We start from the raw sequence: 25,340 nt of genomic DNA on the forward strand, positions 1-25,340 counted from the left end.
TCCTCTCCCCCCACTTTGCCCCACGGTGACCTCGCACAACTCCATTCTCCTTGAAGCAAGGCACCATGCAGGCATTTCCTGACAATTTATGTCCTTGTGCCACAAGCAGGGGCATGCCCTGCACTAAAATCCTATCCCTGGCCCATTTAGCACACGCCTCTTGGCCTCCCAGAAGACTGGTTATAGTGTTGCACCACTGTCTGTGAGGCGGAGTTAGTACTTGTAGCCGCCATGCAAGTGTTAAGCTGACTGCCCTATTGTAGTTTTTATTGACTGCAGGCTGAGATGAAGCTCAAATTTCAAATACACTACAAATCACCTGTATTTTAAAGTAGGCCTGTAGTTTTTTTTCCAGACAGCCACCAGGGGCTGTTTGTTTTGTTTTTTTAACCCCTGTAGATTTATCTGAAACGCACACTTTCCCACCTGGAAGCTGCACACTGATGGTAATGAATACGGAGAAAAGTGGAAATTGTATATACTCTGCGATTGATTGCTCATTTTCAGCTCATTGCAAATTGATTTTCATAGATTAGGGAAGTTAATTTAGCTCATTAGCCACCTGGAATGTAAGAAAAACCTCCACTGTAAAGACTTCAAACATGCAAAAATGCATATTTACTTTGGTGTATCAGTGGCACGTGACGGAACTGGAGTTGCACTTGTGTGGTCATAAAACTGTCCCAGTTGGTCACTGCAAGGGCGATCAATGAGCCCGGATCGATAGATGGAAGGAGTCCAGTGAAGGTTAGCGGCGCAACCTCGCAGCACGTAAAAAATAATAATTACAGAAGCAACAACGAATGAATCAGAAGTTAAAGAAGCAACAAGAGGTTTTATGTGATTAATGCAAATGAGGGACATCCGTGGGGGTGTCGGGGGGGGTGGGATTCTGTCTACATCTCCACTACATGTCTTGTTCTCCAAAGGTTAAGTGGCTGCTTTTGCCAGCTAATTCGGCCATATGCTCATCTGTGCATTTGACACCGCCGCGCCATACGCTCGCACTGCAAATTATGCCTCTTGAATATGCAGCCAATTAAAAAGGACATCGCTCAGCAGCTCGGGTCTGTTTAGTCTAAAGTTGTTAAAATGGAAATATATCTTGTGACATCGCAGACGAATCCAGGATGTGCTCGCTTTATAGGTCGCATTACAGTGGCTTATGATCTAGTCACGCTCACTTGTGCAGCATACCATCTTTTGCATAACTTGTTGCATAAGCACTCTACTGGCAGGCACACTCTGTCATGTACGGTCCGTGTCATTTCTGCTTTTGGTAGGGCTTATTACAGTACAGGCCGTTCCCTAATGTCACTGTGGTTGCAAAACCACACAAGCCATCTCTCCCTGACTTTTTTTTTTTTTTTTCTGTCATCTAAGAATTGGCTTCCTGTTTTCATTGTGTTCTCTTTCTCTCTCTGGAGGTGTCGTAACCCAGGAGGCCGTGCCAAGAACAAACCAAGGTCTAGTCGGGAGAGATCGCTCTGTGCTTGCATTGGAAACAGACACACACACACACCCACACACACACACATGCACGCCCATTTTGCACACACACACACAGTATCCAGATGTTAAACAATGTGTGTGTGTCTGTCTGTTTGATGTGTGATGTGTATGGCATGTACAGTGCTCGCTGCCAAGTCATAAAAAGTCGTTTGCCTGAGCCTGAGCCGATGTGCCCTTCAACAGCAACCCGTGTGTGTGTCTCTGTGTGTGTGTGTGTATATGCCAGCCTCCTGCCTCTCTCTTTTTTTTTATTGTCGTACAAGGTTGTACACATTCGTAAAGTATAGGCGAACACGGCAACCCCCGGCCATAGCTCAGGGGCTGCATACTTGATCTACTTGCATAAACAGGAGCAAAGTGTGGTGCAACTAAACGTGGAGGAGTGTGAACTTTGGTGTATTAAGCTGCATTACCTGTATCTATTTTGCTGTGTATTTTAAAGGGAGTTATAAATATCTCAAAGTCGCTCGAATAACACTTTGCAGACTTGCTGGAAGAATAAAAAGCTTGTGAACTCTTAATGGTGTATCATGCGGACTGTCACAAATAATGGACTCTGTTATTACTGTTAGAGGTTTTTTTTTATTTTTCTCCTTTCTTGCCAAATTAGCCTACATCAATCATGTATGGGGAAGGAGATGGCACCTTCTGCCACTATTTGCATATTCATTAAATTTGGAGCTGAATCTGACCGGTCTGAAGGCGGATAGATTGACTCATCAAATTATAGAGCTAAATGTACTGTTGGCGAAATTATATAGTACAATGCGCCCATTAATCAATCATATATTGAAATAATATTAATCTAAATTTGCTCCCAGAAAAAAAAACATAGAGAGAGGTTCAAATAATGAAAGTCTGAGCTTCATGTTATGCTATCCAACTGCAAAACATCATAATTTCCACGTTGTCGATACATGTTTTGACATTAAGACTCTCTAGTTATAAGCTGCAAGTGAGGGAATATTTCTCAGCAATTTGTTTGTTATCATAAAAGTTGTGCATGCAAGAAATACTGTAAAAATGAAGCATAATGGAAATGAACAACATCAGAGGGGAAAGTGCATTTAGCAAACTTAAAGGAAAGTCTATATCATGATTTTAGAGCCCTGTCCATACTATGTCTTTCAAGCCAATAGCGATTATTGATTTTTAACAGTCTAGCATCTTTAAGCAGACTAAAACATGTATTTTTTTTTTAATGAACTATGACTGAGATATGTCCTGAGCAGGACATTTTGTAGTTGAAAAGTAAACTTGTCAGTGCTCTCTGGTGGACAGATGATGGCTTTTGCTTTTCTGCATTGACATCGTCTGTTGCTCATCAGCTAATATATTCAATATATCTGCAACAAGCTCATGTAAATATACATTAGTGGTGTTAAATATGTCCCTAAATCCTAAAACCTCATTAACTATTTGTCCTTACAAGATTAATTCAAAGCCAGAAATGTTGGAATGTGGGTGTCCTGCCAAAACAATGACGTCTTCATTTCAGCTTCATATAAGCATTTAAGAGAAAATAATAATAATAATACGTCTAAGAGTGCGGTATGGTTTAGTGTTGACAGTGTTGAGTAAGTTTTATTTCCTAAACGGTATTCGATTTGTCTCACTTTGGCTTTCAGACGCCTCTTTCCTCACAAGGCTCGACCGTTTCATACTGCTTTCGTCAAATGTGGAACATGTGTGTAAACGGCATCTGCTCTCTTGTTTCTTGTTGTCCAGCTGGTGAGAAGGCCATAGTTTGTGACCAGTGTGGCGCCCAGTTCCAGACAGAAGAATCCCTGGAGGCTCACCGACAGATCCACACCGGTATGAACGCACACACACTCACACACACACACACAGTGAGACATGGCAGACATAAAGATCACGAGCTCCTCTGCCGCGTCAACATGTTTGTATCGGTTGTGCAGAAATGGGATAAGCTGCCGATGCTGCGTTTAAAACAATAAGCTCGTTTTTGGCGAGTCGGATTATTTTAAAAATAGCCAGGCGAGCGTCAAAATAGCCAAAAACATGAATCTGCACAGGGTCAAATTTTAGCTGAACACATTTCACGTCCCTCCTAATTCACACCACCAATCTGTTTTATTGTGTGTGTGTGTTTTGTTTTTTTCCTTCACAAATTGGCATGCATGCATTGCGGCGCAGTGTGTGTTGTGGTGGTTGTGTAGAGGCTCTGGCTAACTGGAGCCATGGATTGACAGATAGATAGATCACATCATCTTGGATTAGTCCCACTTGCCCTAAATCAAGACAGACCCAACAGTAATCAACAAACCGGGGAAACTTGGCAGGCCAACGTTGTTTATCAGTGTTCAGCTATGAAGATGGGAAGACGAGGATGATCTAGGTGCCAAGATGTAAATAGGAAGAAGTAAATCCCCCTTCAGCAGATGTGAGATGGCCCAGAACAGTTTTACTGCTGGTGATGAACTCTTTAATTCGGGGGAATGGATTGTCTCAAATTACCTCCACTTTGTTATGGAGATGCTTTGGGCATGTTGCAGAGGATTCGGCGTGCACCATGTTTGCATGAGCTAGCTTTTTTTATTTCAGTCTCTCTTCTCTGTCCAGATTTTTCCACTCTGTCCGACATCAACATCAGTCCACGTCGACAGAAATTACACCCCGTCTTGACCCGATGCTGCTGTCGATTGGACGGTTGATAGAAAATATTGTCTCATCATGTTAAACTCAGTTTGCAGCTGGAAAAAAATCAAACAAGATGCTTGAGTTGGAGTCAAGTCTGGCAGAGTGTACTTTATGAATTTTCTCTATGAAGCAGGGAGTTTTTTTTATTATGCAAACAGCCAAATTACAGCAAAAACACCCATATTAGTGTACGGTGCAGACTTAGTTTTGCATGAGTATAGAATATAATACAAGATAAACCTCTCAGGGGTCATAAGATTGCACAATGCTAAAGTTTTTTGTTTATTTTTGCTATTTTTACACCAGTAGCGAGGGCGAAATGTAGCATGAAGATGTCAAAGAAACAACAAATTCAAAGTGGTTGATTTGCCGCCATTAGTTTGTGGTATTTTGCATGCTGAGCTGATATTTTCTGCCAATTGGAAGAGAGCTCAGCGTCTAAAATAGAAAAGGTTCATCCTCAGGGGTCCCTGAATGTGCTCGGCAGGTTTTATGGCAATCTGCTCGGGCAGATTTTGACATTTCTCGTTCGGCGTGTCGGCACTTTGGCCCGATCGGGTGCGTCGGAGGAGAGGCGAGGGGGGGATCGCGAGCTAGCCGATCGGCGTCGCCATCCCTCAGCTTCGCTCGAGCATGTCAAACAAAATGAGATGAGAGACGAGAGCGCTGCCAGAGCACATTCGGGCCAGAAACAGATCTCCAAAATAGCCACACATTATCATTATCATCATCTTGTGTTTTGTCCTTCATCTGAAGCCATGACCCTCCGGCTCCCAGTAGCAGCTCCCATAAGAGCGCCTCACACACACACACACACACACACACACACACTCCTCAGCGTTTGATAGGGGAAGGTGGGGCGGTGTAGTTAGGCCTCGTGTTGGGGGGGCTACTCCTGAGGGGCATGCCCTCAGCCAATCAGCTCGCTGGAGGTAAAGAAGGGTTAAACGAGGCTAATGATTCAACAGCCATAACAGCGGAAAGGAGCACTCTAAATATAGGCATTCCAGTCTGGAACGAATGGAAGGGGTTGCGGGGGGGCAGCGGCTGCTCGGGCCAGACGTGTCTTCCTGCCAGACAACTGGAGCAGCAGCAGCAGCAGCAGCAGCAGTAATAGTAAAGTAATCATCCATGTGTTGAGCCGCTGCGAGGGGTCAGAGTTTGAAAAATGTGTTCTGGTAAAATATGATGAGCCAGTTCAGCTGCACCGTCTGATTCTCGGTTTCACTTTTCTTCGTGATCTCATAGCTGCTGTACGCTTCTATTATCGCGCCCGTTGCTCTGGACTCGAACACTTGACTCTTGACATCGCCGATCCGAAGGCCGAGCCCTGTTAATTTTAAATGGACCCTCTTGTTCCCGTCGCTGCTTTCGCTCAAAGGCGGCGTAAATTGCAGCAACGTTTTTTTTTTTTTCTTTCCCTTGAATCCGTAAATTGAAGAAATGAAGCTAAAATTCAATTTGATTTAGTTCTTTTTGTTTTGATTTTCGCTCTTGAACGGGTTAATTCCAGGTCAGAGGGGTTGCTATCAGCAGGCTGCGTGCACACACCGGTGTGTTTCTGAGTGTGCGTGATATTACATATGGTGACATTCAAAGGTTAAGTATTATTCAGAGAGTCGACAGCGTTTAGCCAGTCGGTGTGTTTTCAGCACCGAGCGACTGATGAGACGAGTGAGAGACGTAAACAGTCGAGTCTCTCACTTCAACTTTGCGGAGACTTGACGGGAGTTTTTCTTCTGACTACGATTATACTATCTACGATGACATTTTGTAGGATTTAGTGCCGCCTAAATGGAATAAAACAGAATAACTCGGTTAAGTTTGATTGAATCGGAGTGGAATTAGCTGAATTTCATCACTGTCTGCTGTATTATCCAATGAGAGACACTTGGAAAAACACAACTAATCAGTTTTATTATCGAGTATGAAGCAGATGTAATGTGCAGTCGCATGCCACACGATGCCTCTTGCGCATCCATAGGAAAACACACATATAGGATGAGATTAAACTAGTTCGACTGCAGCGACCTTGTGGACTTTTGTCTGCCTCAGTCCCTTTCCGCGCTGGCTAAGCCACATTATGAAGCCCTTGAGCTCGAAGAGTAGCTAGCTTGTGTCGTGGCGTGTGAACAATATGTCATCCTCTGTTAGCGAGACTGCTGGTTTTTGTTATTGTTGTTTTTTTTTTATGTGCCAGTAAAGTATATAAAAGAAAGGAATGTGCATCAAATACAAACGCAGCAAAATTGGACAGCGCTGTGTTTAATCAGTGTGAGCTAGAAAACAAATATGTGTTTATTTATACAGCAATTGTGTGTACAGTAACCAAGACTGAAAATATCAGAGAGGGCGTGTGGTGGAAGCAGGGGGTTACTGTTGGGCATCAAAGCCAGATTTGATCTCTGCCTGCCTCTTGGCAGCGCTTCAGCCCTTGGCTAATGTTCTCTGATGACAATATTTGGCCTCTGAAACTGTGGCTGTTTCTTGCTGCTTTGAATGGGAACTATTGTGGCGTCTCCTCCGTTGGCCTGATCAGCTGCCGTCTGACTCAACCTCTTGTCTCTTTCTCACTCTGTCTGCCTTCTCTGGGTGTTTAGCATGCACACCTCTCCACGTTGCCCGACAGAACGCGGTGCATATAGCGAGCGTTTGTCCGTGAACTATGGGGCGGTTTTCGGAGGCGGTCGAGGCGTTCCTGGACTCGTTCGTAACCGACAAGCTCCTTCTCGCGTGGGGGTGTTTGGCGAGGGCTCGGCGAGGATGCCAGGGGAACGAGCGGCGAAAAAAACATCATGTGGCCTGTTTTTACCCGCCGAACTCGTGCAAACACACATGCACAAACACGCACTGCAAACTGTCGCCTGCGCTGGCAGCGCCGCGCGACACAAACGCACACAAATAAATCCAGGAATGCCTGTGTTCAGGAGCCGAAGTCACTTGTGAGTTGCATTATATCTACTGCCGGCTAATTTCTGTCACATATTTTCCCAAATTGGATGGCATCGGATCAGAGTCTGTCTCTCTCCCTCGCTCTAAACTGGGACTCGCCTCGGGGCTTTTGTAAGCAAAGAACACAGTCTGTCTGGCTTTTATGGAGCTCTCATCCTTAAAGAAAAACACTGCTGTCATTTAGAGTTGTAGCACATTTACTACTGTCTCTGCCTCATGTCCTCCAACTCTTATGCAATGTATGCACAGATACAAATCTCTCTTTTTTTTTCCCCTCCTTTTTAAAGCCCTTAGGCTCGCACTGTTAGCAGCCTTCCCGAGCAAACACTAGGTATATTCTAGGGCGACATTCTTATTTTATGGTGGCAGGTTCCATTTTATCATGTGCTTGTCAGGTGACTGACACTAATGTAATGTGCATACTGATACGAAACAACCACAGAGGGGTTTTTTCTTTATTTAGAATTCTCTTTCCAGCCGAGCATGAACTGCAGCCATAGAATAAAGACGAAAATATTTGTGTGAGTAAAGCAATAAATCCATCTATTTGTAGATAACAGTACAGTTCAAATGCAAGCAGTAAAACTATCTGCGATATCCGCGGTAGCTGATACAGCAGATACAGCCCAGTGGACCTGATGCAGAGCTGACATAGTGGTTGTTATGGTCCTGGATGTTATCGCATTCAGGCTTTTTTAGCTGCTTCTGACCAAGATAAACACGAGACAAGAAGATTTCCTCACACAAAGTGAGTTTGCAGTTTCACATTTCTTCCAGTAACGCAACTTGTTGTGCAAAAGTCCTGGAGCGGAGCTAATACAAGCAGAGACGGGGACAGCCTACCTCTGCTCAGAAATGTTAAAAAGATAAATTAAAGCACTTTATTCGGATTGTAATGTGATTTTGCGTGCTGTAATGTGAGTCTGCAGCTCAAACACAGACTCTTTTATTAGAGCATCGATTCAGCTTTGTTCCTTGCAGAGAGTTTTTGCACAAAATTAGGACTGTGCAACGTTCAGAATATTATAATATATACTGCAAATATAAGTAATATGTAAGAACTTTAACTGGATAATGGGATTTGGAAAGACATACTCTTTGGAGAATGATTTTGTGGGAGAGTCTATCTGTGCAGAATATAAAAAGTAATTTGAAGAAGCTGACTTTTAACTTAGACTTTTATTAAGTGCAAAATGTTTGGAGCTTTGTCTCATACGGTGCAACACTTGTTAAAGCACCGGCGATCACATTTTGCTTTAGATGGCATTCAGATTTGGCTGTGCATTCGTCATACAAATCAGCTGTCATGCCTCGTGTTGTGCACGATGAACGCAAGACGCCGCTGACAGAATACTTGTTTTAATACTGTTTCTCTCTCCTGTTTCTGGCTCGTTTTGTTGTGCACATGTGGAGCCTGCAGGTCAACAAACTCTTTTACATCAAGTTAAAACAAAAACTCAGTGCATCCAAGAACCCTTAAAATCACAGTAAATTCTGTTCTATCAACCTTCTCTTGTGGCTAATCATGTGAAACGAGAAGCACATGAGTTTTCTTTTTGTATCGAGCAGCAAGAAAAGTTGTAAAATGGTTTGTTTTAGTTTAGTCGAGACGACATGCACAATGACAGACTTGCTATAAGAGCAGACGTGCACTCTTTTCTGTCGGGAGCACACGCAGACACATTTTTCAAATCCAAATCAGCATCAAATGTAGCTGCTAATGTTGTCTTTAAATATATGGGACATAAAGAAATTATTGATTCATTTTTTTTAGAGCCAAGGACGATAAAGTGAGCTGCAGAGCCCACATTATGTGTTATGGAAAGGGGCAGTAAAATTTAAAGAGCTAGTTATTGTTTAATGCCGCGAGTCATTAATGGATTCCGTTTCATACATTTTGAGGGATCCGGTCAGAGGACAAGTTGTTCAGTTAGAAGTCAGTCTGGCAGGGAAGCCGTAGTCGTCCATTACTGCTGTACACAGTCGTTTCCTCTTCGCCATCAACTGTAAACTGTTTCCAGAGCTATTTCAATGCGGATTTGGGTCCCACACCATAATATCACATTGTGAAACAGTCACTTAAACACGGCCGCTTCCAACGTGACATTTTCAGTTTGCATTTCCAGTAAAGCCTCTCCTCCGGTCGGCCTGTTCGGGACACTTCAGAGCCGCTGTTTTTCTCTCATCCTGTCTTTATCTCTATACGTCTGCCAGCTATTTTCATCCTTTTCTCTTTTGTTTTTTTCTCTTTTCATTAGATTGTTTTGGTCGCCGCCATAATTTATAGCTCTTGTATTTTATTGGTAAACCTACCACACTCACATTCCTCTTGATTAAAGTGTAGCTCGGTGCTGAAAAGCAAAAGGTCAGAGAAAGTGGCTCACAAACAAACAAAAACGTAAGCAATAAATTGAAGCTACAGTTGGGTTTTTTTGTTTTTTTCTGCAGATTAAAAAGATGCAGATTTCACCGCTGGAGGTTCGCGTCCTTAAATGCACGCTTTGTCATTTGCACTGCGATGTGTACGTTGAAAGCGCCACACTGAGGCCTCATTCAGCCTGTTATCCAGCATGTTTGCTGTGAGTAGCACCAGAAACGACAGGGACCGTTTCTCCCATGTGACTTGTGTAGAAATTAGTTAGGAGTCCACAAGCCTCGGAAGAATTTGTTGTCCAACTGTTGGTGTTCCTGTTTATACATGAATCATCTCTATGTGTGCGCACACACACACACACACACACACAGCAGTGCCAGAGAAAATCCACATATAATAGGAGGGGGAGGCTCTTATTCTTTTCTTTTTCTTTCTGTCTTTCTTTCTTTATCTCCCTCTGTCCTTTTTTAACGTCTTGTAATACAGGGAAAATATGCAAACCATGGAGTGGCAATAGTGGGTTTAGCCAGTGGGAACACAGCGTGATTCCAGCAGGCCTCGGCCGCAGAGTAAACACTTTCTTTTCTCAAGCCAGAAATAGTTTGGCTGGAGAGAGAGAGAGCGCTGGAAAGGGAGGGAGGGAGGAGAAGCAGGGAGAGAGGAGAGGCGAGGGAGGGGAGAGAGGGAGTACAACAACTTTATGATGGTTCTGAAAGAAGGAGCTCTTTTCAGTCACTTCTTTTTTTCCGCCTCGTCTCTTTCTCCCTCGCAAATTGTTCACACCGGTGGCCTCGCAATCAGCTACCTCAAATTCGAACGCACACAAAGTGGAGTCGTGTCACTCAAGCAAATTAGGCCAATGGCGGCGCTGCGCAGGGGTCACGTCAAAAGTGCCGATTGTCTCAATCACATTAGTCCGGCACTGGCATCTGTTTAGCATTTAGTTAATTGTGATGTTATTAAGTTGTCAGTGAGCATTAGGGCGGCGATAAGCAAAGCAAATATTCTCCCGGCCCGGCCAGGCACTGCAGCACATGTGTTGCTGATACGCTGACAAACACGCAGGAAACAAGTGTGAACGGCCCAACCCGGCCGTCGCTCTTAACTCCTATACGCTGCTTCAATTAAATTATCGCCGCGAAGATTAAATGTTTATGGGTGTTCTCCGTTAAAGGGCAGATGTGCATTAGCATTATGACTTCTGATCGCAGAATGTTAGCATGCTAAGCTTCCTGTCGGTGTCATCTGGTGAGTCAAAATGCTGATTAGCACCGTGCTCGAGCTTGTCGTTTTAACATCCCACTCATAATTGAGCAAGCTGTCCATGGTCGGAGGCAGATTATCTGTCTGTCTGTCTGTCTGCGCCCGGCTGGCCGGAGAGCTCACACGAGGCGCTTTTTGCATGGCGGCGGTGCCAAAGTCACCGTCGGAGGCCAGCGCTGACAGAGAGGCACGGTGTTTGTGTTGCAGCAAACAGGTGAAACACTACAGAGAGTGTATCAGTGGCGTCCTGTTGGATCTGCATCACACTCAACCCTCCATCAGTGCACAGATGTCCGGTTTTTCACGGAAATGATTCAGTGCATGACATGTGAAACGGCATTTGTCAAACACGGTCAAAGGTATATAACAGAAAACTGACAGAAAGGTTCAAAGTGAGGCATTTGATGGTGTTTTTGCTGGATAGTTGAATTCTTAAAATGCTACTGCCTGGATATCTGGGGCGATACGATCAGTGACTGAGCATGTTCTCGGCTTCCCGTCCCCATATTTACTGTCAAAACGTTTGTAAGATGATCATTGGAGGCCCCTCGGTTGACTTTTCCTCGGTGTCTGTAAACAAATACCTTTTTCTCGTCGCTTCCCTCCGTCTCTCCCCCCTCGGCACTCACTCTCTCTCTCTCACCTTCCAAAATAAGAAGAGTACAAGTGGTCAGAGACACTATCGGTGGCTAAATTAAATCAAGCGGCACTAGCTAGACTACAGTCACTTCTGCTACTAACCTCCTCCTTCTCCCTCAGCAAACAAATTTTTCCCCAGATAAGATCTAAATGAGTTTTTCCAGGCGGAGGAAGATCCTCCGTTTGGCTGATGGATGCTGAGCAGAGCTGCAGTGTGACCAACACCCGGTAGTAATCATCCGCCACGACCATAAGTGTTATGCACAGCGGCCTATGTGAATAGGGAATGTGTGGCTTGTGTGTAAATGAGATAAAATGTGTGAATGAGAGTTGGCACCGCTACGTTCCCCCGCACCCAGCTTCATTCATTGAGAAATACCCAACTGGGCCCCTGCACTGCGGAGCTTCAGTGCCGAGGCTTAGTGTCATGGTGGGCACAGTCGCATTGAGGCATCGCCACAGGAAACCATGGGACAACAGCATGTCAGAGAGGGAGGTAGTATTCTTATAAGGGGGAAATAGGTGGGTGGGATCCAGCAGCAAATTGGGATGTCCGTAGTGGTGCAACAGTCTGGCTGCGGGAGAATCCCCACATGGATGGATCATTGTAAACCGGGGACAGCAGCCACACATCCAGAGAGACCAATAAAATGATGTGGTATGGGCAGTGGGAGGGTGGGTAGCGGGGGCGGATTATAGACTCCCAGAGGGCTCTGCGATTCACGGGCCATAAAATGGAAGTCAGCAGGACATGCTGCAAATCTGGCCAGCCAATATCCACCTTCCCTTTCCTCCCTCTTTCGACCCTGAGGATGTGTCTTAGCCGTACGTCACAATGCAACCCCAGCGAGCGCGTCCCGTTGTCGGACAATCTTAACTCCCTTGGACGCCACTATTCTCCCCTGTTACATTTGCATGTCAGCCGCTGCGGCTTTGTTCAAGATCTGCTTGGTTAAGAAAAAAAAAGGAAAGGGAGAAAAAAAAAAAACGGATAGATAAGGGAGAGAGACAGAACAGTGGAAATCAGCGAAGGCCTTTGCCATCCAGGGAATAAAAAGGCCTCTTTTGTCAGGAGGTTCCCTACTTTCAGATATCCCATCGCATTTTAACCTTGGCAAGGCGAGGACTTTGAATATAAAAGGATTCGCCCAAGAGAGCGAAAGAGAGAAAGAGATGTGGAACACTGGCCCCACGTCAACAATAGCCAGGGTTCTTTTGTCCACAGTGTTATTTGAAGTAAATCTCCCTCTGTAATTAGATTGGAACTGTTTGTGGACATCTTAGGAGAGCGCGTCGGTGTTAAAACAGCAACGCGCGAGGGCCCTTTTAATTTACAGTGCAAATACCTTTCGATTAGCGCGGAGAGAGAGGAGTGGGAGTAGAGACCGAGGAGGAGGGACAATGGAGGGAGTCTTTCAAGTCTTTTTTCTTTTTGTTGTTGTTGTTTGAGAGCGGGAAGAGGTTCGAGCAGCTCTCCTGTGTTCCTTAATTGTGAAGCAAGGAGATTAGTACGAGTGCTTCCAACCTTTCACCCCAAACAAAGGAGCCATCGGATCCAGTTGCCTGGTGACACGGGGTTTCACACCGGCAAATTTAGCCAACGCCTCTAACCGCCGCAGCTCCTCGTGGTGCATCTTAAGAGAAGGAATGAAATCGTTTGCTTGCGCGCCCCCCTTCCCTCCCCATGCAAACCGCCTCCGTCGCCCCCCCTCCCGTCCGTCTGACAGCACCCTTAATGGCACCGAGCAGCCACGCTAATGAAAATGGCCGTTCATCCTCACTCCGAGTCTGTCTCTCAGACTCATATAAAAGTTAATGTACCCGTGACAATGACATTCAGAAGACCGTTTAGCTTTGGACAAATGCTGCATTTCTTGGTGGCAAGAGCAGCCGGGCACACAGAAATGTCCTTTTACACTGCGTGCAGCTCAATCAAAGGGCACTTAGCAGTGTCATATTGATTATGGGAGCTTAACCCCCGTCAATCTCTGATGGGTCATTTTGGCAGCCTTCCCGTAGATGGATTCAATGAATAGAGCCGCCGCCACAGGAAGAGAGGGGTTCCCTTATGTTTAGGCAGCGTCGGTCGCTGCTAACTTAAACACGTATATGTTCACCAGGAGGAGGCAGGTGCGTCTGCTTTTCTGTCTCCGTCCTTCGTCTTGCGGCGGGAGGAAATTATTAAGACAACAAGCACAGATTCCGGACAATCCCAATTATAAAAAATGACATTTAGACCTAATTAATTATCACGCCATTTCAATGTGATGTCAGCTCCCGGTTGATGAGCGACCTTCATCTCCCGGTAAAGAAAATGAGCTGCCGGCCGCGCTGTAAGAAAACTTCCTTTACACTCCGATAAAGACGTTTTAATAGAATTTTGCTTTATTGCCGATTTCTTGGTTAATGTGTGACAATAATTCCACATTTCATTTACGTCTAAATGGGGATTTCCAGTCTCTGTGTGTTCTTGTGGTTTATTTCAGGAAAGCTAAGGGACAAACATGGATGTTGTCCAGATGGTGGTTTACAGTATCTAGGCAGCTATTTTTACCCTTTAAGTTCGATATTGTTTGGAAATGATCTTTTGGGGGTTATGAAAGTCAACCCAAGAAGGTCCACTTGTTTGCTTTTTTTTTTAGTTCCTCTCTTACAGTCTGCTTTTTGATCTTTCTAAACCTTAAGCGATTTATCAGATAGATATTGCAATTTAATATGCGATGTAATCTTTTAAAACGAACCTTTAGTGTGGCATTAATTCTCGTGTAATCTCAAAAACTACCAACACAACAGTTTAAACCCGGCTGCAGACATGCTGCGTAACATACATCTTAAACTGCAGCTAGTTGCTAATTGCTGTTGTTTCAGGCGCCGTCCAACAAATACTGGTGCCAAATTTCAACATTTTAATATTTATATCATCTAAATAGGTTCAAGATTATGCAGAATGATGTATTGCAGACTATTTGTTTTACGAGGCAAGAGTTTCATTCCTTTAGCGCCGATTTAATTCAAGCTAAGGAGATTTCTGTTGTTTTCTCCGTCGAGGTAATGAGACGAGTGAGCAGACGCTTCACTGAAACATGTTTGAGTTCAATATTAGTGACGGTACGATGAAAGACTTCTGCACAAAACATCACCGAGAGGGGAACGAAGCGGCTCACCTCACCTCAACCGGTGTGAAGCGACCGGCGTGCTTTGAGACGAGGGGGGGGAAGTGAAACGGAGAGCAGCCACTGAGTTGGTTTTGTCTTGGAGGTGGCCTGCTAGGACAATACTCCGAAAAGGAACTCAAGTGGGACCCATTACACCCCACCGAGGGCAGACTCTTATCAGTTAATAGCAGGTTTCCCTCTGAGAGCAGATTGTTTTGATAGATGGCACCTGGTCAGGCCTTTGCAACCAGCTGCAAAAAACCCACTAGAGTATGCTAGATAAGCTCTGCAAGGAGGGAAAAAAAGAGCATCCTATGAGTGTTAATTTGCAGAGAGAGGGGTGGAAAAAAAAAAAAAGTAGAGTTGGGTCACTGAACTTTCTTGTTTCGCTTCTTCTTTCCTCATGTGCTCGTAGCAACAATGCATGTTTGCTCTGGTGTGGTGTCGGGACCGAAGCCGCGGTTTCACCTTATTAGACCGCATTCTTGCCGCACATCTTGCGTGTTGTTTTCGAGGGAAATAGCTGCCCTTAAGTGGAATGCTTTGATCTCGGTCGCTGTTGACTCTTGTTGGCTCTCTATCATAATTTTCAGTCATGTATTAAGTAACAAAGGCCATAAGAACACAATGACCTGCGCAATCTCCGCCGCTATTTACAACTAACCCTCTTTACAGCGGCCATAAACGGAGCGGAAGATGAGTTAATGTGGAGTAAGTTTCGCCTCGTCTCAAAGATACCGTCACGAACCGAATAACAAGTGAAAATCGCAGTTAAGCTGTTAGAAAAATGCCTCTAATTTACACATGTAGTAAACTCCAGGCTGTTTAAATGTCCGCTATCAAACTCCTCAAGCAGACAGGCAACTAAAAAAACGTTATGTGTCGTTACCCAACGCTGTCAACTTTAAGCCACATCAAAGTTAAAGCCAAATCTCACAGGTCATTTATAATTATCGTCTTTCATCGAGCTTTTGTTTGCTCGCGTGTGATTCGGAGCCAAAGTCCGCTGAAAGAGCAGGAAGCTTCGGTCGCTCTATTTTGTTTTTGCATCGCTGGAATGAAGATACCGGTCTTGACATGAAATCAGTACAGAGTGTACAGTACGTCTGGATATCAGCGTTTATCTGCGAGATAATCTGGCAGGAGGCAGATGACAGTTGAACGCAGTGCATCATTTGATGCAACACGACTTCCTGTTGAATATTTATGGTTTTATATAATAAAAGGAGCAGACGTGGACGCCGGGGATCGTGTTAAAGGGTGAAACGAAAATGCCTTTGTGTAAAAATCCAAGCTTTTAAAAAGAAAAATAAAACCTGATCCTGGAGTGTGATGATGTTTCCCCGGTGACTGGAGCCGGTGCACCTTCACTTGTTGTCTCCGCCGCCCTTCATTCCCGCTCTCTCGGCTCTAATATGTAAATGCTCTGTTGAAAATTAATTTAGCATTTAATTATGTATTTATTCACAAGCACATATGCCAAAAGTCTCATAAGTCCGCGACCAGCTGTTCGCTATTCACTGACCTTGACTAACTTTTACAGCCACAGAGCAGCGGTATTATTTCACGGCAAAACCAGAAGTCGTCTGCACGGGAAAATAATACAGTCGAGGTCTGGTCAGCGGAACGGATAAAAAGGAAGCAGTGGAATACTAAAAAACCCCGCACCTTAAGAGTCCTTCATGTTTATTGGAACATTTCCTGCTGGTGGAAGAGCAGCTGCCTTTCAGAGACGCACAAATGAAAGGAAAAGTGCGATATTTCAAATCATGTGCGCCGCGAGTTTTACTGTACAGCGATAAAACCTACAGTCAGAGCGCAGTCTGGCTTTTTAAAGTTGTCATAAATGCATGTTTTTTTTCCCCCAGAAACATGTAATTATGACCAATAAATGGCAGGAAATGTACCATTTTTTTTGGCTTTTTCAAAATAAAAGCATGCGTAATCTAGCATAGACCTCAAAGACAGTTGAAGGTCAGACATTGCATTGAAAAAAAGTTTGAAAATTAAATGCACCAAATGTCTAATACAGATTTCAGTGAATTAAATCAGCTGTGTGGCCACATTTATGCTTTAGGTCTGTACTGTGAAGATTGCTGGAGTTCATTTGCCACCTTATTTTGTAATATTGCTAAAGAATGTAAAGGAAAAAGTGAAGTTAAATATTTAGCTGCACTGTGGACCCAAACATGTTGAAAAGCAGAATTCATTCATACTTATTTCGAGTAATCAGGTAATTTAGAGTGAAAAAAAACCCTCACTGCCTCGTCGTCCTTTGCCGTTTGCGTTTCTTCAGTAATTATTTGTTTATTTTTTTAATTATTTACCATTTTGTTAATTTTTAACATAATTTGTGGAGCCATGGTCTGAGCCTCGTCGAGAGCAAACGGCAGCAGGAAACTACAAGAAAATTGTTGGAGAGGATAAAATAATGTTGCTTGTTTACGTCGGACAAATCGTCACCAGATTTCAGTTTTGCAGAAACAGGTTGTGGTTGAACAGGACAGGATGGAACGAATCTTGACCAGTTAAGGTTTTATTTCTAAACCCCCTCCACCCTTAACCAAAAAAAAAAGTTTCCTCCTGAGGAATTTGTGGGTGGGTGTGGGGGTCCGGCAGTCCGGCTGCGGTGTCGTCTTACAGTCCGGCTGACCAGCGCCTCTGGGAGGTGATTGATTGGGTGGTGCTGGGGCCACCAAGGACCCTTTCTGCAGCTTTAGAGGTTAGGGGTCATCTCTTCTGCAAATCTGCTTCCTTTTGTACAGTCGCCATACCAGGAGAGCAGTGTCACATCACCCCACCTCCTCCTCTTCACTCCCCCCTCCGGCCCTCCTCCTCCTCCTCCACCTCCTCCTCCTCCCTCTCATCTTCACCCTGGGAAAATGGGGGAGGCGTCAATTAAACCTTTTCTCTCTTTCGCTTCAGTTCTCTCTATCTTCTGAAGTTGCTCTTTAAAAAAAAAAAAAAAAAAGCAAATTCTTTAGGTCTAAATGCAAAGAGGCGCTCAGGGCCAAGCTGCGGCGCTGTTAAAAAGGGTTTGTTAAGGTTTCCTGAGAATAAAACTAATGATAATGGGGCATACAAGCTGTTGTAGAAACACTCTTTAATGGATTACTTAAGCAAGCAATTAGCAGTACACTAGCAGCCAGATATCAGCATCTGAATGGTTTAAAATATGTGTCAGTTGTAATGATGCTATGTGGCAGTTACTCTTGTCAGTAGATTGTTGTTAAATTGGTTGAACTGAGGCAGTGATATAATGGCAAAAAAAAAAAAAAGAAGCTGCTTCTGCTCTCTTTCTGGCGCCCAGTTCTCAAACTCCAACGCTGGTATCGAAGGAGCACACAATCAGAAACCAAACCAAAAAATATATATATATATCTCAAAGCTGAACTGATTGATTTGGAGTCCTGGAAGGAAGGAAGGAAGGAAGGAAGGATGGACGGAGAGGAGAGGGGGAAAGTGGAGGAAGAGTTGAGGCTGCGCGGCAATCCTTAAAGACCAGAGCAGAGACGAGCCCTGCAATATAATCCTCTGATACGTAGTCGGTCCAAAGGGTTTGCTGAGGGATAACGTTGCAATTCAGAAAATGTGGCCGGTCCTTGGCCCTCAGGGGCCAAAGCCTTTGTGGTCACAGGACCAGGATTACACTTTAACCCCCACCACCGCCAGCGAGCAGCTCCCCCAGCAACCCCCCTCCTGGCCCAGGCCTGGGGTCAGGTGAAAGGCCAGGAATCTTAAACAGGGTAGAAAAGAAGAGGAGAGAAAAAAAAAGAGAAAGTCCGCCTTTAAACATCCCAAAGTGCAGCGCTTTGACTCGGTCCTGTATTTCATTTGAATTCCAACCACAGTTTGCGCTTTGTTCCCGTCCAATTAGTACACGCAGGGTGCTTTTTCTTAATACATATACATATTTACGTCTCTATTCAAGGAACCGGGTTTTGTTTGAACTTTTCAATCGGATTTTAAAAGGAGTAATATTGACCGGTGTCCCGCGGTGCTGAAACAAATGAACACGAGGCTGAGAAATGGACTGAAGTAGTCAAAATATAAAACTGCATCTGAGGCGCAATTGTTCATCAAAGTCTAAGGATTTGTTAAATTATTTCCTAACAGTTAGAAGGAGCCAATCACAGAATGTATCTCGATCAGCTTTGCTTCTAAAACACGTGAAATTAAAGTTGGCACACCTGAAGTTAAAGTTCGTAGAGCGCGTATTGACAGCCACTAGTGTCTATTGTCCAGCAGCTACTAGACGTCTCTATGAGGTTTAAATCTGTTGTCGTGAGCTAAAAAGCTGAAGGATTTGTCATCGACCATAAAAGTCAGAGAAGCATCAGGAGTTTGTCTTAAGGCCAAATGTTGTCACGCTGTTTCTGGAGGAAGTGAGTTCCAAAAGTATGTCTCTTCCATTTTACATGTTTTTCTGCTACAAACAAAATCCGCACGCATGAGTCATTATTTTTTATTTCTTTATTTTTTACGTGAAGGAAGAAGTGTTTAAAAAAAAGTAAAATGATCTTTAAAACTAATTCCTCTGTATGGTGTTAATCCTCTAAACCATAAAACCCACCGGCGGCTTTGAAAAGCATGTCTTCACCAAAAAAAATGGTAAAAAATCACCAAAATTGCTCAAATCATCAGAGCCAGAAACTGTAAAAAACAGAAATAATTGTTGGATTTTTTTTCTCTTTTCGGAGAATAAATTAACTTTTAACCAGATCTAAGCGTAAAATTGTGATATTTCATGAAAATCACTTTGTGTCTCGTTTACAAATAAAGTATTTGCAATAAACTAATTCTGCAAAAAACAAAATATTCTGCACTCTTGTGGCAACCGGGACGCCGTCAGTGACTCGGCTGCAACCAGCAGTCACGGAACCAAAAATCAGGGATTTGTCAGCTGAACTGCAGGATGTGTTTGCACAGAGCCAACAAGTATGGAAAATATTTAAAAGTAAATTGGTAAAATCTGTATAGTTTGTAGAGATGTTTTTTTTCCAGTATCTGTGACATCTGTTGAGAAAATGTTGTACATCTGAGTTTTTTTTTCAATTTTTGTATCATAAATAATGAAAGAAATTCAACTTTTTTCCCATTTTTTGATGAGTCATGCTGCACAACAGATATTTTGAGCTCTAGTCGTGGTTGCGTTGTTTCCATAGAGGTGCAGGACTTTGTATTGAGCTCACGTTGAGGAGAAAATCTACAAAAACTACGACGTCCCGTCACATAGACGCTCACGTAACCCAGTCAGTGCAGGTGACGCTGCCAACAGCCCGCCATCAGCGTCGGCTCCGCGGACAGAGTCCTCGTTACCAAACCCGCCGCCGCCGCCGCTGCTCCTCGCTCACACGTTTCAGAGTCGGAGATGCCGGCTGTGTTTCCTGCGTGCGTTCTGCCCACCCAAGTGTGCGAGCTGAGGTTGTGTTTGCGTCTGTTGAGTGCGTCTGTCGGCCTGTTGGCGGCCCAGATGCAGCGAGGAAACGATGGGGTCAAGGTGGGAGAAAAACCTGCCCTCCTCCTCCTCCTCCTCCTCCCCACCAGCAACACCAAGAAGAAGAAAAAAAAGTGTGGATTTATAGCAACAAGTGTGGGTCAGAGAGCTCGTGGTCTCTCCTTCCCACATCATTTCCTGGACTCTGACAACAGAGAAATATGGCCCGGAGACACGGAGGTATAGAGGAAGAGCTAAAGATAGAGATGATGGGGCAGATGCAAGGACATGAGGGAGAAACAAGATGTTCTCCATCTCTTTTGTTTTGAATCCTCCCCACGTTCCACCAGTGAGCTGATAACTAGCCTCTCATGGTCCAGGTGTGCCCCCCGTTCCTCCTGCCATTACTTTTCTTTTTTTATAACTGTTTATGATCCCATTAAGGTCCATTGTTACTTAAAGGTTTTCCTGCTGCAGGATTTCCTAAATGAACTCCGTGTGGACTTCATGAAGCTCATCCAGTGAATCAAAGTGTCCAGGAGTAGATTTTTTATGCTTATATTTAATAAATGAGCAAAATATCATCAACAAAATGAGAAAATAATATATTTATTTATAGTTAAGTCCAGCATTGTAAAAATACTCCATTACAAGTAAAAGTCCTGCATAAAAAACCCTGCTTAAGGAAAATTCTGTAAGTTTTAGCAGCAACATGTAGTTGACCTACCAAAATAAAAGCCCTGATTTGGTCCCTTGCTGCAGGTGGAGCTGGTTTGAACCACTTTATATCCAGTTTTGTCGACAGAGAGAAAAAAGCTAAGTTCTGATCCACAAATCTGTTTTGAGTTGGTGTTTTTTTTTTCTTTAATCTTTGAATTTTGGTGAGATATTGAAATGAAACCATGTGAGAATGTGAGAAGTTTGGAGGGGAAAAAAAACCTCACTATTTGATGGAACTGTTAACAAATCATAGAAATGTGACCCCGACTGTTCACCACGTCTGGTGTGGAGGAAAGAAAAGCATCAGAAGAACTGCTCGTTGTGTTTTCCATCATGTCAAACCTTTAACTTGAAAAGATAGTAGAGTATTTAGTGCTCTCTAATACAGAAGTCATTGTAAAGAGACTGTTTTCTTCATTCTTCTTCTTCTCTTACCTGTTTGCTGGAGTGTGTCTCTATAATCCCCGTTACCTTTCATTTCCTCTTGTTTGGTGCAACTTTTTTTTTTAATATTCGCCGGTGCTCCGGTTTAATTTTTTTAAACACCCAAAGAACAAAAAAAAGGATTTCAGGCAATTTCAGTCTTTAGCAGACACGTCGCCTCTCGGACTGAGTTCTAGCCGCCGTTCAACATAAACACTGAGGGCTGCGTTTGAAGAATTTTCATTATTAATTGAAAATATTAAAAGGGAACAAGAGGGTTTATCTGTCTGTTTGTGTCCATATGCTTCGGTTTAGACGTTGCAGAAACACGCTAAAGCGGCGTGTTGGGCGCGTCTCCTCAGTGACCCCGTGGCAAACACCTGACCTTCTAAACTACTTTCTAATCTCCGCTCTCAGCCATTAACCGTCTGAGCGGCGGACACCGGGGCTGTTAAGTCCCACCATATACCATCTAAGAGGCTTGTTCTCTGAAGGCAAACTCCTGTGAACCGGGAGGTCATGTGAGGACTTCTCCCACCCGTCCCCGCTCTGCTCCTCCAGTGGGAACCAGTTGCTGCTGCTGCTGCCGCCGTGCGGAGACGGAGCAGCGCCCCCTGCTGGCCCGAGGCGGCGCCGAGCCTCCTCGGCACACATGTCTCCCACATGCTCACCCAGCACCAGCACTTTACTGCCTTATTCCCACTCATCTGAATCGCCTGTTCTTTATTCAGAGGTGACTTTATGGGGCCGTTTTGTTGCGATCGGTGCTATCATCGCCATTATATGATTATCTTCCACTAATCTCTCCAATGTAATAGTCCTGCAGGACCAATTTCTGGAGCAGGATCGTTTCTTATCTGCATTTTTAGGCAATCTGGGGCAGCAGGCTTCTCACTTCTCTCCAGAGATCGAGGCTTAAGATGATGGTCTTTTAGTAATGATTTCATTTCTGCCTTCAGTGAATCCCAATTTGATCATCGTGAGCGTTCAGCTTAGCTCGACGGAATTTTTTTTTTTGGATTGATGTGTGATTTTTTTTTTTTTCATCCGTATACAGTCAGCGAACGAATCTGAGAACGATAAAGTCTCGCACATTTGTTCCAATGTCTCTGAGTGAACGTTTTCCAAAGTCTTCATTTTTCAAAGATAATTTTAGGATCAGTTTTAATTCCTCCTGGGTGCCGGCGCTTTGTGTGTGCTATTTTAGAAACCACAGGTGGGCACATACAGGTGGTTGTTAACAGTCCTGGCACTGAATACACTTGTTTTCTCTCGTCTCCCCTTTTTTTTTTTTTTCTGTCTGAGAAGCTTTTGAGCCTCGCTGAGTTTCTCTCAGCTGCCTTTGATTTTCCCATACAAATGTGGAAAACATGAACCTCCTCTGCTCTCATCTGCCTGAGCATGCAAGCAGTAAAATGACTGCATCTACGAGCCACTCGGTGATATTGTGATAAGTGGAGTTCCCTGGTGAAAGAGATGAAGATAGGAATTAAATCAAAGCCACAATTTAGACGTGCAGTCGGACCGTCTTTTTTTTTTTTCCCATCCCTCTCCCTCTTTCTTTGTCTTACTAAAATGAAATATTGACTTTGTGCGAAGAGTGGCTGCGCATGTATTAATGTTTGCACGTCCAGCGTGTTTTCCTCTCCGATCGCAATCGCCTGTCTCGAGCTGAATGAATTATAGGAGAGTTTCAGCAGTGATTTCTGAGATATAATTCAGCGGTACCCTGTGCAGGATGCCTCCTTGTTCTGTCCTGTAATTAGGTTTAACCTTCTGAACCCCAAAACCCACCGATGAGTTTAAAAGGTTTGGTTTCTTTTTAAAAAGGGGGACAAATTTACACCATTTATGAAAGCAAAGAACAACTTTCCAGCAGTGTGTGGACTTTTTATTTGCTACATCGGAAGAGTTTACCAAAATAAAGCCAAAAGTTTAGATTTTAAAATGCATTTTCTATATATGTCATTTAGATTTTACTAAAAAATAAATAATTTGCATCAACCGGATTCTGTAAAAAAACGAAAAATTCTGCATTTTTCGGCACAACCCTGACTTTGTGAGCAACTCAGCTGCTGCCAACAGTCACGTGAGAAAAATTCAGAGACGTTTTAGGCTGAACTGCAGGCCGTGTTTACACATAGGAGATAGTATGGGAATATTAAAAGAAGAGAAATATCTGTAGCACTTGGAAAAAGGTTCATCCATCCATCCATCCATTGTCTATACACCGCTAAATCCTCACTAGGGTCGCGGGAATGTTGATCCAATTTTTAAAAAATCATTTATGACATTCTAACTGTGTCATATTGCATTGGAGACATTTCCAAGTTCTCTCTACTTCTAGCCATAGCTGTTGTTTCCATCGAGGACTTTAAATTTAAAAATTAGCAAAAAAACAAAATTAGCGTGAAAATCACTAGAATGGGAATAAATGAAAATTTTCGATTTGCTGCACCTTTCAAATTATTAAAATTCAATAAGATTGTTGAAAATGGTTAAAAAAACAAGTAAAACATGATGTAAACTTGGAGATATTTGTCATTAAAAGGAGGAAGCAACAAAAAAAAAAACACAAAAAAAGTAAAATCTTGTGCCGCGACTTCCAATCTAAACTCATTCTGACCTTTTTATCATCGTTCATGAGATAAATTCTTGAATTTAAATCTAATATTCAGCACATAAATAGTTTTAATGCCCCCGGCGTGGCAGATTTCTCCGGTTTGAATAACGACAGTTAGACACGACTCCAACCTGGTGCCTGGAGACGAGCAGTTTCAAGCCCAGAATGTTTTAAATATCTATTAAAAAGAGACTTGAGATGAAATATTTGAGAGATTTGTAGGACTTCCAGGTATTTCGGCAGCTTGAATTGGACCGTCTGCTGTTCTCCCACGTGTTCCAGCGCTGATATTAGCACTCGCACGTATTTGTGCTGCACAACCCCAGCAGGCTCTAATCCTTATTTATATTCTGTTTTAATATTTATGTTCCACTTTTTTTTTTTTTTTTCCTCTCCTCTGCTACTTGTTGCTGCGGTGAGCCATCCTCCTCCTCCTCCTCCTCCTCCTCCTCCTCCACCGACAGGAATCATTAAAGTTTCATCCCTTTTGTTCCTCGTGACCGTGTATCACAGCACAGTACTGTATCCGCCACCGCCGAATGAACGAAACAAGGCCGAGACTTCATCACACTTGTAATAGAGAGAGAACAACCCTGTGCTCTCCCCTCCTTCACCTCCTCCTCCTCCTCCTCCTCCTCCTCCGTCTTCCCCCCCAAAGCTCAAAATCAATTTCCTTTAAATGGAATTAAGTGAGATTGAGGCACACCACTGTATTAGTTCTTCAAAAAGCAACCCTCTTACACACATACATCCTCCTCCTCCTCCTCCTCCGTCGGCTGCCTCTTTCCCCCTCGAAGGAGTTTGATCGACACACAGCTGATCTATAAATAAAAGCTTTTTCTTTTCCTTTTTTTTTTTTTCCCTCCAACCCGCAAAGTCACGTCGGCCGCTTGCAGTTTGGCTCCAAGGTCACAGCTGCCTGAACTCGGCCCTTTATTGCATCCATTCACCACTTGTTGGAGGGAGGGGAAAATGGCTGTAAATGCACTTTAGGCTAATGTAAATCTGTTGTCTGATGGAGAACGGACGCGTAGCATGAAAGATGAATGCATATTTTAAAGCGCTTAGATGATGATTTTGTTTCAAAACTCGGTCTCCGGTGGGGCGCCGCAAACTCACCTGAATGTCTTTTTAATTCGTGCGATCGCCGATTTAGCTTGAATATCCTCGAACGCTGTCTGCCGAATGTCGCTTAGAAACGAGGCCTTATAAATGAGTCATTAGCTTTCTGTTTAGCCGCTGAGTGTTGTTTTGTTTTAATATACAGAAAAAAACACAGAAAACGGTTTTGTTTTTGAGGGAGACATCAGTTTGTTTGTCTGTTCATCTGCATTAGCCGGATAATGACGATGAAAACGACCGAATTATGAAAACAGGAGACAATATGGTGCACGGAGAATGTGCAGAAATCAGATTTTTTAAAATTCGTAGTCGTCTTTTGCATCTTGACTGTTATTATTTGTAGTTTTTAGATAAATCTAAGTATTTTTTTGGTTTTTTCAAGTGAAATATTTTCTGAAATAATCAGAAAAATCATCATTTCTAAGAATAATCTAAATTTGTTTAAGTTTCTCTGCGTCC

General features: G+C 43.6%; 1 protein-coding gene across 3 annotated transcripts in view; it reads left to right on the top strand.

Annotated features, from left to right (window-relative positions):
- Positions 1–25,340, top strand: part of zbtb16a (zinc finger and BTB domain containing 16a) — a 155,366-nt gene that overhangs the window by 92,129 nt on the left and 37,897 nt on the right. For all 3 annotated transcript variants that reach the window (XM_008279094.1, XM_008279093.1, XM_008279095.1), the window contains exon 4: positions 3,241–3,327. In XM_008279094.1, the coding sequence (XP_008277316.1) occupies positions 3,241–3,327 (87 nt within the window). The remainder of the gene's footprint in view (positions 1–3,240; positions 3,328–25,340) is intronic.

Source organism: Stegastes partitus, unplaced genomic scaffold, assembly GCF_000690725.1.
Source record: "Stegastes partitus isolate 25-593 unplaced genomic scaffold, Stegastes_partitus-1.0.2 Scaffold144, whole genome shotgun sequence".
Taxonomy (NCBI): Eukaryota; Metazoa; Chordata; class Actinopteri; family Pomacentridae; genus Stegastes; species Stegastes partitus.